The 14,318-nt window shown below is 36.3% G+C and overlaps 1 protein-coding gene across 1 annotated transcript in view; it reads right to left on the bottom strand.

Annotated features, from left to right (window-relative positions):
• OCA2 (OCA2 melanosomal transmembrane protein) overlaps positions 1-14,318 on the bottom strand; it is a 162,946-nt gene that overhangs the window by 96,388 nt on the left and 52,240 nt on the right. The window contains exons 9-13 of the mRNA XM_010222642.2: positions 11,032-11,103; positions 10,215-10,280; positions 8,617-8,673; positions 7,892-8,016; positions 4,354-4,492 (exon numbers count right to left, since the gene is read on the bottom strand). Of these exons, the coding sequence (XP_010220944.2) occupies positions 4,354-4,492; positions 7,892-8,016; positions 8,617-8,673; positions 10,215-10,280; positions 11,032-11,103 (459 nt within the window). The remainder of the gene's footprint in view (positions 1-4,353; positions 4,493-7,891; positions 8,017-8,616; positions 8,674-10,214; positions 10,281-11,031; positions 11,104-14,318) is intronic.

Raw genomic sequence — 14,318 nt, forward strand, 5'->3', positions numbered from 1 at the left:
AACTGTGAAATCAGCCATAAAATCATAGATTTTATTTTATATGCATTATCTAGGATCTCATATTTCTTGAGAAAAGGAGTCAATGAAACATTGACAAGATGAGCAGGAGTTTTATGAATTGATTAAAAATTTTACAGAGCTTGTATGCAGCACACTCAATAAAAATAGCCCAGTAAATTACAGGAATCTATTTCACAGTCTGCCAGTGCTTGAAATGCTTTTACAAAAAGCATATATAGTACTTTCTTCCATTTTTTCATGGTTATCTACTTTTATACATAGATTGTTCATACCAAGATTTTTCATAAAATATGACCAACTAATATTGCATCATGGTAAATTTCAGCATAAAAACTGGAATTCTCTGAAAAGCCCAACAGAAAAACCTGGTAGCCGTTCAATTGCCTGTAAATTCCAGTTGAATGGCAGGAGTAACTGTGAGTGGGCAGCTGGATATCCAAAAATCCTCAACAAACATTGGATATACTGCAGCGTGCATACAATAAATCTGACACACTCGGGAACCTCCCCCTTAGTGGGCATGTGCAATTAAAATGTCTGTCAGATTTACTATACGTATGCTGCAATTTCTCCATAGTCACACCACGTGCGTGACGTGCTGAGCGGAGCTGAGCAGTTTTGTGAAGGCTCACTACGCACATTGCACACATGGTTGATGCCCACCTATTGAGTGTGATGTATGCAGGATACATTGAAAAGGCAGGTGGGAAGTGCACTGCAGAAGCCCATTGCATTTTTCTGTATTTTTCTGAGAAATTTCAAGCTCGTCCGTGTTTATCAATTAATCTAAATGATAAATGAGATTTGAAGAAAGCTTTCTCATGGTTACTTCCAAAATGACCACACCAAATGGTCTCTGGTTACTTCCAAAATGACCACACCAAATGGTCTTAACCAATACAGAGTGTGTTTTGCTCTGCAACCCTTCCTTTGTCACAGAGGATAAGCACAAGTTTGGGAGCAATAATCACAAAGATGTAACGGTACAAGCTTTATCATACACTAACAACTAGAGTAAATAAGCAAGGTTCTTCAAGAGGACATAATCCAGGAACTAGAACAGTCTAACCATCTTCATTGTTATCATTACCTCTTCCAGACATATTGAAGTTAGATAGACTAGTACACACCATGTTCCATCATTTTGCTTTGGAGACCTATTCATCATCCCTTCTCTAAAGATCTTGTAGTCACAGCCTATAAACTTAGGGCCCTAAGTAACTTCTGATTTCTGACTGTAGATATTTGGTCTGCAAGTATTAAGTCTTCAAAGCTCAGCCCTTCTGAAAATAACTAGTTCAACATGCCAAACTGTGCATATAAAAATGGAAAGTCAGAAATACAGATCTCTCCAAGATATAGTTTGATAACAATGGCAACCCTAAACAGCCCCTTGAACGTAATAGAAAGTAAAGAACATGGACATAGCATTGTATTCACTTAATTAATTTTCCAGTTGCCCTCATTGAAATCCCTTATTTTCCAACTCCAACTCCAAGTTAAGAACAAGCAAATCTTCCTCTTTTATTACACAGATGTTCCACTGATTCCAAACATAATGGCAGGAAAAATGTGGGTGTTATAAATTAACCACCACTACAAAGGAAAAAAATATTTTAGCATAGATTTGAACCTCAAGACAAATACATAGGCCTATCTGTACATTTCAATGAGTAAAGCTGTAACAAAAAGCTTTTGTACTCAAATATACGTTTCTCAAATTTGTTTCATAATGTGACATGAGTTTATCCCAGAACCTAGGGAAGAAAATATCTCCCTGGCACTACTATAAAGAAATATTAACATATTTCTAACACTAGAAATTTCTAACATCCAAAGTAATATGGCTGCAGCTCACTTTGTTTTGATTTAACAACAAAGATTTCTCAAGAAATCTTGCATAATGTCTGCCTGCTTTTAGAGGTCAATGTAAATTTCAAAAAATTGGTAAGATTGCATTTTGATGAAAACTGCTAAAATAGGAAAAAACAATGCACTATCAACCTCTCCTGAAAAGGTAGTTGTCCAAACACTAACATACTCGGTTGCACTAAGTCAGTTGCACTTTGTCAGTACTAAGTAATGCTGACAAGAAAATATAAGATGGTAGAAAAATGAAATTTCAACTAAAATATCAAGGAGGAAAAATGTTTACAATAGGAAAAGTATGCCCATGATACTAAAAAGAGGAATAAGCAGCTATTTTCCATAGGAAACATAGTATACAATAACACAGGAATGCTGTTTCCAGAAAGCTATTAGTATTAGTGATTACATTCAAGAATTTTTCTCTCTGAGATATTTTAAAGATGAAAACAGACAAAAAAAATGGTTAGTACAAATATAGCATAGACTTTCCATACATTTTGGACATAAATTTGGGTTTGGTCAAATAAAGCTTCCTCACAGCAGCTATTGTCAAAACTAGTCTCAGAAATAAGACACAACTGAATACATTTCTTTATAGAGTGGTCCCTAGAGCAGGTGGACAAAACTAGGAAAAAGCTGTTGGTTCAACAGTGTAGACTGTAAGAGGACAAACATACAAGCCTCCTCCCTGCCTTCATCCTTGGCTTTATCCAGCTCCCTCTAAACATATCTACTTTAGGGGAGGATAAGCCCTAAGCAATGAGGACATAAAACAGTCCATGCCACTTAGCTTAAAAGCCAGGGTATGTCTTTGACCTTCTTTTATTTACATATATAGATATAAAAGCTGAGACCATAGGAACAAAAAACTAAAAGTTGTGCAGCAATGTGTTGAATTCGATCTATTTGCTTACATCTTTTTTTTTTTTTTTTTTTCCCCACTCCCACTGATGCAATGGAGATCTGAAAACAATCCGAAGACTTGTTTGGAAACAAGTTTGGACAAGTTTCCAACATGTTTGGAAATTTTTTTGCTTGTTTCATATAGTGAATTTGCTAAAATGTCACATTTCCTAGGGTATTTATACATTAGGGTCCTCCTAAAATTATCAGTGTGTCATTCAAGAAAAATGTAAAATTATTTTCTTTCAATTTGATTACTTAATTGCTTCTCTTGTTAATACTCACTTCAGAAGGTTCTACAAAAATGAAGATTTTCTGAATACTTAGGAAAATGACCTTTGTGGTAGGTGATAATTTTTCTCTTTGGAAAAGAACACTGAAATATTTGCCCACCTCTTATTTTCAAAAATGTAAAATTTAGCTATCAAAACCATCACTCAGGAATATTACAGTCACCAAAGTAATTATCCAACTAACCTGTGATAGTAGCATCTTTCAAATATCTTCAAAGTAAGCTTTTAATAGCATCTATACTATGAACTTTCAAAGGCATTTTCCTAACTGGACATTATTGAATTCCTTTTGAGACTGGTGATGCACTAAAGGACCTTGAGGAAAGCAAAGTGCTGGAGGTGGGCAGGGACCTGTCAGGTGCCTATAAGCAGCTCCGATGGGAAAGGCATGGGAAAATGGTGTAATTGGCATCTCTTCCCCAAATTCCACATGGGTGGGGAAGGAGGGATGTCACAGGTGGCAGCAATACCCATCCAAATGTGAGTGGAAAATGGTGGTATGGCTGCAAAACATTGGGTCTTGAGGCTGGAGATCACTGCTGTTCAGACCACCCCATGCACTGGAGCCTCCCTGTTGGTACTAGATAGCAAAATGTAGCAATTTGATTCTTCAATAAGAGAGCCAAGAGGAAGACGTTTTAATTTGTCTCATTATACACCCTGGGGCTACCAAAATGTTGGCAGGAGATAAGGGCCAGCTGAGACCTGTGCTGCATGGAAGGAGCTGTTGTTCTCCTCCCTCCATCTGTCCAGGTGGTTGTCTGGTAAATAACAAGGTCTCAGCTGAGTCGCATGTGGCAGGTGCTGCAGAAGGCAATGCCACCTCGCACCGCATGTGTGCCACCTCCTGTGCTCTGTGTGCATGCAAGCACTCCAAACATGTCCAAAGTTGTCTCTGTCTTACAAACTCTAAAAAAAAATATTAGCATACTCAGTATATTTAACTTTTAGGAACTATTGTTTAAAAAAAAAAAGTTTGTTTTTTCATCTTTCTTTTTACACCTTTTCTTTTTTCACTTTTGCTCCTCTCTGTTCATATCCTGCCTTCGTTTCATTTTACCATTGACAAGGAAAGCCTCAAAAATAAAGAAAACCAATATTCTCAGTCCTTATCCTGAGTCTATTTTTCATCACAGTTTCCCTTTCAAAAAAAATCACTCTGTTCTGTATGATTGCTCTGTAGAGAGGAAATGAAATGGTCTTGTATTGCATAAATCACATCTGTACTTAATTTTAGTAGCAAAACAGCTGACAACACTGTACATACCACCTTCCTCAGCTCCTGCTTTGAAACAATAATCACATTTGGAGGATCCCCAACAGCCGTGGCAGCCCCTCCAATATTTGTGAAGATTACTTCTGCAATCAAGACGTGCCTAGGATCAAGATTAAGCACTTCGCATAGTCTGCAATATAAAGAAAACGAAATCGATATCCTAGCCTTTTATTAAATTACCTTAAAACACACAATTTATAAAATTTACAAAAAAACATTTCTTCCACTTGGAACTGCAGGATGTTAAATATTGTATTTATGTGTGTGTGTGTGTATTGCCGAAGTTTTAATTTTGCATGCGTTAAAGTATGATGATAAGAATAAAAAAATTAGATACTTTACATTTATATTGCAAAAATTACTGCAATGAAATTGACCCATTTTTAAAAAGCATTTCGTTAAAAGTACCAAATGATTACAAGAGTTGGACTACCAAGAAAGCTGTATTTCAAATTTAAAACCTAATTCTCAGTGTCATACAACTTTTTCAACCACGTCCCTACACTGACCTAAGAAAACTTATTCCAGGTGATTGCACACTCTGCACTCAGCCTCAGTCATTAACTTTTGTGTGGAGAAGCAATATTAGAGGATTATCCAGGCAACCTATTAGCCATGAATCATCTCTCAGTGACCTCAGCTTTCAGCCTCAGTTTATTCAAACTATTCTGTTCCCCTTTTTTTCTTTCCTCTGCAGCCCGATCTTGTGCATTTCTGGATTTATTTGTAATGCAGGAAGAACAGAAAATTTACATTGTTTTTCACTAAAAAAACCTGTAAAATACTTTTAACAGCTCAAGGGCCAAACAGGCTATTAAACTTATTTCATGTGTGATTAAAAAAACAACTGTCAGTAAGAAGCAGCATCTTAAAGTGCTCTGGCAAATAGGATTGACTCAGTAGCCTCATGATCTTTTTCAATTCAGAGCCCATTTGCACCCAGTAATCTGCACACAGATTTCTTCAATTTACAGAGGCTGCAATTATACACAGGTCTATGCAATACACTTATTCTTAATTATTTATTGGATTTGAAAGTTGGACCATGGCATTAAATGCTTACTGTTAAGTTCACACCTAAGCACTTGGGAGTAAGGATCGATACACGTTCCTGGTGTTCCTGGTCATGCTTACCAAAATATAGCTCCAGGGCAAGCACAGATGCAGTGGTGATTCTAACATCCATGCCCTACATGTATCCCAAAACCCCTGGGCTGGTTTTTATTAACCAAGGTGGAGTTACTACTTTAGTAACCATCCTCACCTGGAGTCAGGCAAAACCATTGACCAGGCAAGGACCTGAACCCAAGAGGGCCAGTCCCCATAAAGAAGGGGGAAGAAGAGGCAGGAAGATTGCTTTCTGAGAACTTCCTTCATTAGGGGTGCTGTCACACATTTCCGTGAAGAAACAGTGGAACTTCATGGTTCAGCCTCAATCTATATTATTAAAACCTATATTTCAGAGGGAAACAAGTGCATTGCACAAAAGCTTAACTTAATACACTTACACTATCACCCAAAGTGTCAATTTGAAACTCTGAAGAAACACTCTCAGATGTCACATATATCAGTATATAAAAACTTCAGAATAACTGCACAAAAAAAATGTACTATTTACCTAAAAACATAAAATTATGCAGCTGAAGAGTACTGTGTCATAGGGCTGGCCCAGAGAATGCACTACGATTATACTTGTAATTTTAACTTCATCATTCCTTAAATTCCAAATGTTTTGAAATAAAACCTTAAATTTCCTTTATTGTTTTTTGTTGTTGTTGCTTGTTTTTGATGGCCCTCGTGATAATTTGAAGAAAGAACCTTTAATGTACTCTGAGAAATGCCAGGACTCAAGCAGAAATAATTTTAATGCATTAGTTGTGTAGCAGGATTGAACTTTTTCAGTTTTCTTACCCTAGCTATATAATCTCTTGGGAACAAGCATCAGTCCTTTTCAGCTCCAAGTAACAAAGTGTCTTAAAAATAAACTACAGCTAAAAATGTCTATTTTTTATCAGCTTACTACCAATGCAAAGGAGAACAAGTATCATATTTTATATCCTATTAATGGTAGTCTAAATCCCTATAGTCATAGAATGAGTACAATTTTTTGTGAGCTTTATCTCCATGGTAATGAAAGTATAGAGCAGCAGCAAGAAGCTGCAGGCAGGGACTGAAGAGAACGACAGTAAGATAAAAACAAAAAGACTTCCAGCATGACGTTTTCAGAAACAGACAGACAATTATTTGCTTTTACTTCCTGAGACCAGTTTTATCTTAGCTTTGATCGTTATTCAAAGTGCAAATGTTTCCTGCACAGTGAATTTCCCCTTCTTCAGGGTTACAAACTCATTTGGCATAAAACAGAATAAATGCTATGGTAGTTCTCACTATGAACGGTAGTTCATTATACGCAGACCTCTGGTTTTCAATCCATTCCCAATTATATTTAATTCAAAACATTCTGCAACACAGTTGAATGAAGAATGGTGTTTAATAATTCCAATGCTGCTTACTGCAAGAGGTGAAATTATTGATTGGAGTAAAGCAAAATGATCTCACTAAAATTTTATCAGACGGAAGATAAATGCAGCTTTCATTCAACAGCTTTTTCCTAATCTAAGAAATAAATTGCACTTGCAAAATTGGTCTTTACTGCTTTAAACAAAATATTAAAGCAGGCGCGTATCTTAATAGAATTTTATGCACTTTAATGTGATAACAACTGCAAGTGTTACCTCACTCTGGATCATTTTAAAACCACCCTAGATTTTTCAGAAACTGAACAGGATTAACCAGATTTGCTTGGCTAAATGCAGGTTAAATTCAGGTTAAACAGTAGTTTATCATCACACATGTAAATATAAATGTAATTGCAAATCACATGTTATTAGTTTACAGAAATCTGGAGTAATTATATTCACTGTTACTTAATAAAAATCCCAAATATCTAATCTGTAATCATAAAATTAATCTGCAGCTGTATCAATATTGTGGTCACCAGTAGGAATAAAATTCAATCTTATGTTACAAAGCAAGACTTTTACTTGAAATCTGAAGATTGTTTTAGTTCGTTAATTGTCACTAGTCCTAGAAGGAATAACAACTTCCCTGAAACATAGATTATAAAATGAAATTTCATATAGCCATTATCTGATGAAGGACCAGGTATCTTCAATTTTAAAAAGAAAATCTCCCTGCTTACAGGAAAAGAATTTCATCAGCTGTGGAGCATTTGATGGAATTTGCTATTGAAGTTCAGATATGAAGATGAATCACAGTAGTCACCTGCCAAAACAGTAGCCTTCAAATATGTGCTCACCATTAACACACACACACACACAAAGATAAGTATCTTTGATCCCTTTGAAAATGCTATCTCTTTACCCTATCACAATAGGTGCATTGAAAGTTTAATTTCCATATAGATGATTAAACAAAAGTCCAAATGAACATTTTGCACACATATCTACTACTAATTGCTGGCTATAAAAGACTAAGTCCAAAGCTGTAACAATAAACTTTAAAATACCTTATGGTAACTGGAGTAAAGAGCAGCATTGTGGTGACGTTGTCCAAAAACGCAGAAAGAATTGCAGCAATAAGGCACAGAATGGTAATCATGGCCCACACTTTGCCTCTAGACAACCGATAGGCCTAAAGAAGCGAAGCAAATAGCAACAAAATAAAGGGATAAGTATATTCCAGCTTAATATTCAATCAGAAATGATCAATTAAATAATACAGCTCTGCAGCAGGTGAAGCACTCCTTAACCATGGGTAACACTTGCTCTGCAACCACTCTATCAGAATTTCCCTCTTCATCGAATCTTTGGTTCAGCTGTTGTGCAAAGGTCTGCAGTCACATTATCATGCAGGACTGCAAAGCTACTGGTCTTTCCCATATCTGCACTCTCCTATTGCCTGGGTAAATGGAGATTTCAGTTAAAGAGAAACTGCAGTGCTGGGTGAGTTAGTGGGATAACTCAGCTTGATATTTTACTGGTATACCTTAGCCTTTCTAATAATAATAATAATACCTTAAGGGCTTCCTTTCACCCCTAACTTATTTTTCTCAAGTTACAAGTTGAACACAATGTGTTCAATACACACTGTTGAACACACTTATAGCATTATAAAAATGCACTGTACAGGTAAGCAGAAAGGTTTATCAAAGATAGTGTTTGGTGTAATAGGTCTGATTAAATACCAAATATATTACTCTAGTTGTACTTAAGAATACCAAAACAAGCCTACCTTTACTGCACAGTAATCAAAGAATCCTGTTTCTGAGAATATGGCCACCAAAATCATCTATCAAAAAAAAAAAAGAAAAAGAAAAGAAAAGAATAGCTTATGACTGAATTATTATGCAAAAATAAATTCATGGAGTTTGTGATCCCAGCAAAAGTCCTTCATATCTGCCACCATTTGGTCTCTTTTATTTTTCCCAAGAATTTGATCACCCTGGGATCATGATATCTATGGCAGCTGTCAGATTCCTATAGTTAGCACATCATATGGTGAAATTCAGGTCTCAGTATAAACAGTGTCCTACTAGTCTGGTCAAATTTTAGTTGTAATGATGAAGTAGGCATCATACTTTAAACATTGAATATATCTCCCATATGTCAGTAACCAGAAGCCAGTGACTGTGTGTGTGCTTTCTGCAGTAATGCTGTATAGAGTACAAAAGATATCAGCTCCCAAAATCATTTACATTTTCCCACACTTCTGGGAGCTTTCCCATCCTTTGATTTTGCTTCCAAAAGCTTTTTTTGTTTTTCACGACAGGGAGGGGAAGGAAGAGCAATGTTAGGAAAAAATAAAAGCTAAGAATTGCAACAAATAATGGCAATTTTGTCTATATACAATGCATATTTTGGGCTATAGTTTAATAATACTTGGACAACTTTTTTTTTTACCACAAATAGCTCTGGGTGAAGTGATTAAAATGATGTATTATTACAATCTAATTAGCTATTTCTCTTCCATTTCTGGTTTGCTTATTTTTGCTCCAAACACAACACTAAGACAAAGAAAACCACTTTTTCCAAGCAGAGTGTGTTTGAGGACAGTTTTGAGTAAACAAATTATCAGGATGCCTGAGAGCAACAAAGATGATTAAAGAACTGGAGCATCTGTCATAGGAGGAAAGACTAAGCGAGCTGGGCCTGTTTTGTCTGGAGAAGAGAAGATTGAAAGGAGGTTTGATCAACATATTCAAGTACCTGAGGGGTGAATGTAGGGAGGATAAGGCCAGGCTCTTCTCCATCGTGTCCAGTGACAGGACAGCGGATAAGGGGTGTAAGTTGAAACACAAGAAGTTTAATCTCCATGTGAGGAAGAACTTCTTTACTATGAGGGTGACAGAGCCCTGGAACAGGCTGCCCAGAGAGGCTGTGGAGTCTCCTTCTCTGGAGATCTTCCAAACCCGCCTGGATGCCACCCTGTGCCACATCCTCTAGGTGTCCCTGCTGGAGCAGGGGGGTTGGACTAGATGATCTCTAGAGGTCCCTTCCAACCTCAGCCTTTTTGTGATTCTGGGATTCTGTGAGAGTGAAAATACTTGGCATTTAAACAAGTCTTTCCATCCATTATAGACCTCAAGGAAGTTTTCAGTATGTTATCAACATGATTTTATGGATGAAAAAACAGAGAGAGATCAACATATTCAAAAGACTTCTCTTCCTTTAGAGGTCTGATTATCATTATTTTTGATAAATCCATCTAAGGACACATTTTCATCATAGCATGTCTCAATAAAAGTACAATTAACAAAAGGTATAAAAAGGAACCTAGACTTGAATGTGATTGTTTCAAGACATATAGAGCAAAAGGTACATTTTCATTACCATTCCAAACAACAGCGCCAGTGTCTCATAATCAATCCACTCTACCACTTTGACCATACTTGGCCTCTGCAATCAAAAAATACAATTACCAGTGAGTACCGCAGAACACCTAACTTGTGATTAACTATAGAAACCCAATTCCACTTAATTGCCGTACCATTTAAATAAGCTGTGATAGAAATTAATAACTGTTTCTACAAGGTACCCCAAAAGGACTCTTTTGTTATTCCTATTATTATTATGATTACCACTAATTTAAAGTACTGCTGGCATGTAAGTGGGTCATTATCAAATGCCTACATTAGACCATTGGTTCATCTATTTGCTCCTTATGTAGCATTATAGAAATAAATGAAAAACAAATTATAGGGTACCCTTCAATTTTCTTTTTTGGTAACAGAACACAAACATTCAGCTTCACCTGTGAACAAACTCGAAGGAATTTAAAGGAACAGTGATATGGTGAACAGTTATGATACAAATTGAGAAAATCCATCAGAGGTTTCACTAAACACCGATTAATTGTCAGGAAAAAAAAAAGGAAGGTGTAAGCATAAGGTATAATTGTTAAGGGTAGCATAAGCCATTTCCATTTAGGTTTGATTAGAAATCTGACATTACTGAAAATAATAGTATTAAAATAAACCTGAATTAAGCTGAAAATGGCTGTACTCAGGTTACTGAAACTCAGAACTGAGTCACTGAACCCAGTGACTTATTTTCCACTCCCTGTCTATACCTTAGGCTGTCCTTTTTCCCCATGAAAAGCACTGGATATTTTTATATCATAAACAGAAACTTATATTTTATAACTTACCTCCCCAACAACAGCTAAAGCGGCTAATGCAGCCAAAGAGCCCAACATCGCTGCAAGGGTTCTGTGAACTATCTGCAATAAATGGTAAGAAATGACTGAAAATCCTTTTAAACATCTCTCTTATTAAAAGGAAGAGGGGAAAGGATAAAAATTCCTATGGTGGATTCTTTTCTTGTTTTTCTTTCTTCCTTTTCTGCCCTGACCTCCTCTCAGAAAGACCCAGCCAGAGAACAGCAGGTTACTTTCTTTCAGTGTAGCTTCAGTGTAGCATTTTTCCAGAATAGTGGAAAAATGCAGTGTAGCAGTTAAAAAAATAAAAAATAAAAAGATTTTCTGTGAGAAACCCTAGGACATCTCAAAAAAGGCAGATAACAGACCTGGGGACAGATTTCCCCTATTTGCCAACCAGTAATCTAAGAAGGAAAGCAAATCATCATTCATAACTTAAAGATCCAAAAACTAGACATCTCAGTCCGAGCTTGCAATTCTGGTTTCCCTTCATAGCCCATGGGAAGCAAATCAGTAAATCAGATAGGTCATTTTTTCTAGGTGCTTGTTCCTCCACAGCAAAGCAAGATCAGACTTAGGGTAATTGAATCCTGCACAGACATACTAGACATTGAACTTTATGTCTGGGTTGTTATCTGGAGCACATAAAGATCTGGCCAGCCTGCACAAGCACTTTCTTGCTCGCAAATGTAAAACCCACATACTCCAGTAAAAATACATTTAGCATATTCTCCTCAGTTCCTCCAAAGAAGCATACAGATCATAGAAGATACAGAAGATCATAGAAGGTACAGGCTTGACAAGAGATGTCTCTTCCAGCTGCCTTGTGAGTTGCCTCCTCACATGCTTTCACCAGAGCTAGACTAACCAAGCCTTGGACAGTGCTTTTCTCCATCTCTAGTGAGTCTCTAACATACAAGTAACACATCTGAAAAGAGGATCAAATCTTCCAGCCCGCAACGAAAAACATAAATAGATATTCTCTTAATAATGAGACAATTTAAACACGGCAAGGTCATTTGTCCATGTCTATGTATCTAATGACTGAATTTCACTTAATATACTCAAGGTGGAAATATTAAAGCAAACATGCCCTGAAAATGTGTTTTAAATTCCAAGTGCTCACTTGTAATTATTTAATCCACCATGTCTGGAAGATCTGTTTCACAGATTGCTTAAAATAACTCAGTTCAAGAAAAAAAAAAGAATTAATAAAAGTTATGCTACAAAAGACCTCATGAACTGTACTTACGATTAATGTCTTTAAACATTATTCAGACACAAGTCAGAATTATTTTAGAGAAAGAAGTAAGGCACTCTAGGAATATCTCATTTGCTATTACTTTCATGATAATATCTTGCTCATGAAAATCAATAGGATGTGGGCATCTGAAGGCCCTCCTTCCTGCTTGTGAAGAAAAGGAGATATTTGGCTTTGATTTGTACTTTGAACTTAAATTTTTAATGGTAACATTATTTTTATATAGAAAAGAAATGACTAGAAAGTAAATATATAATTGACTAATTTTAAGAGCTGAAAAAAAATTGTTTCATTCTCCTCTGTTTTTGTTTATAATGCACTGGGGAACAATCTGCCCTCTATGACAAAGCAGGAGATCAAAACCAAGGTTTTGATATGCTAACAACATAAAAGTACATAGCACAGTCTACATATCCAACCAACTTCTACAGTGTGTATTCTAAGTCATTGTTTCATCTTCAATTTCCAGTCTCAGAAGGTTAGCCCAAAAGCATGTGTATTGCCCTTCTGATTCTGCAAGGTTGGGGGGCATTTGATAAATTTGACAACTATTGAGACTGACAACAGGATGCAACAATTAGTTCTTACAGTTCATTTTAATCAAAAACATGAAGGAGAGGTGTCCATCAAGGAAGGAGATCAGATTCTTACCAAAGAATTTGGCAAAGTAAGTTCAAAAATAAATTACTGGGGAAATATTGGCTGTCTCAGATCAGAGGTTTTCTGCTTATCTAGACACTCTCATTGGCTCTCTGTTTTGCAGTTCTTGGAAAGACATCATGCATTTTCTAAGTTTTGATTTCTTGTGGAATTTTTGGAATATCACTTTCCCATATTGCCACATAAAGGTTTTTTGTCATCCTTGTATGTTTACTTGTCTCTATTGGGTTGACTACGTTCTTACTTTCTAAGAGTTTGCTGTCACCTATGGGTGAAACTTGCTTTAACTTCTGCAGAAAAGTGGAAAAAAAATCTGTACCAATGTAGTCGTCCCTCAGATCCTTCGTCCTGGTGATTTTTAAAGACGCATACGCAAAGGTAGATTAGATTCCTAAGAGTGAATAATGTCTATTCAGGTGCAAAACTACGCTGCAGAAAACTTGTCAAACAAGCAACTCTTCTGGCAAATTATCAAGTGAAAGCTGTATAAAACCTAGGAAGTGAGTTTATATACAGATACAATTATTTAAAAAGAAGAGATTTGGAGAAGGTTTAGGAAAGGGTTAATTTTCTTTTCACAAAGAGCAATCCTTGTAAAAACCTATATATTCATAAAGGCATTTTTAAAAGCTGGAAAAAAAATGAGAAATCAAGAGATATAGGTTATAAATTATGCCACTCTTTGAACAGTTCCACTCTTTTTGTCATTATTTATCTCTAGAAGATCTCATATTTGTGGGGCAAAATTCAGCTATTATTGTTTTGGAAAATAGATGGACCTGATCTTTTGAACTCTGGAAAGAGGATGAATGCCATTTCATGATGAATCTCATAGCGAATCCACACGTAAAAGTTCAGGTACAGAATCAAAAGAAGAGCTCAGAAATAAATTAATAAAGACATCTAACCTCAGGGAAGTTGAGGGATTTGGTAGACTTCTGAATATAAAGAAGTTGTGAAAGATGAAGTGAGAAATAATCTCTATTTGATCCTTCTCAAACTTGAGAAAGCATATCTTTGTGTCCTTTTTAGTAGACAAAGACAATTGCCCTAAAAGAACCCCGATTCATAATGTTTTTCTCTTTCCATCAGGAATAGCCTATGAAATCATACCCTTTTTTTTGGCTGCCTAACCTGTTTGGATAAAGTCCCTATTTCACAGATTGAGTACTGAAACAGAAAGAAGTGATGGCCCAAGACTTAGTTGTGTTAGGCAGCAAGAGCTCCTAAACTCGGGTAGCCTAAGTCCAGCCCTACCCTCTGGTCAACCCAGCCAATTTAAGCAGACCTATGGAGTCAGAGACAACAACAGTAAACAGACTGAATAGTCTATCAGAGTCAGTTAAAGAAACTCAGG

Source organism: Tinamus guttatus, unplaced genomic scaffold, assembly GCF_059628265.1.
Source record: "Tinamus guttatus ecotype Peru unplaced genomic scaffold, ASM5962826v1 Tinamus_guttatus_pri_ptg000134l, whole genome shotgun sequence".
In the NCBI taxonomy this organism is placed as follows: domain Eukaryota; kingdom Metazoa; phylum Chordata; class Aves; order Tinamiformes; family Tinamidae; genus Tinamus; species Tinamus guttatus.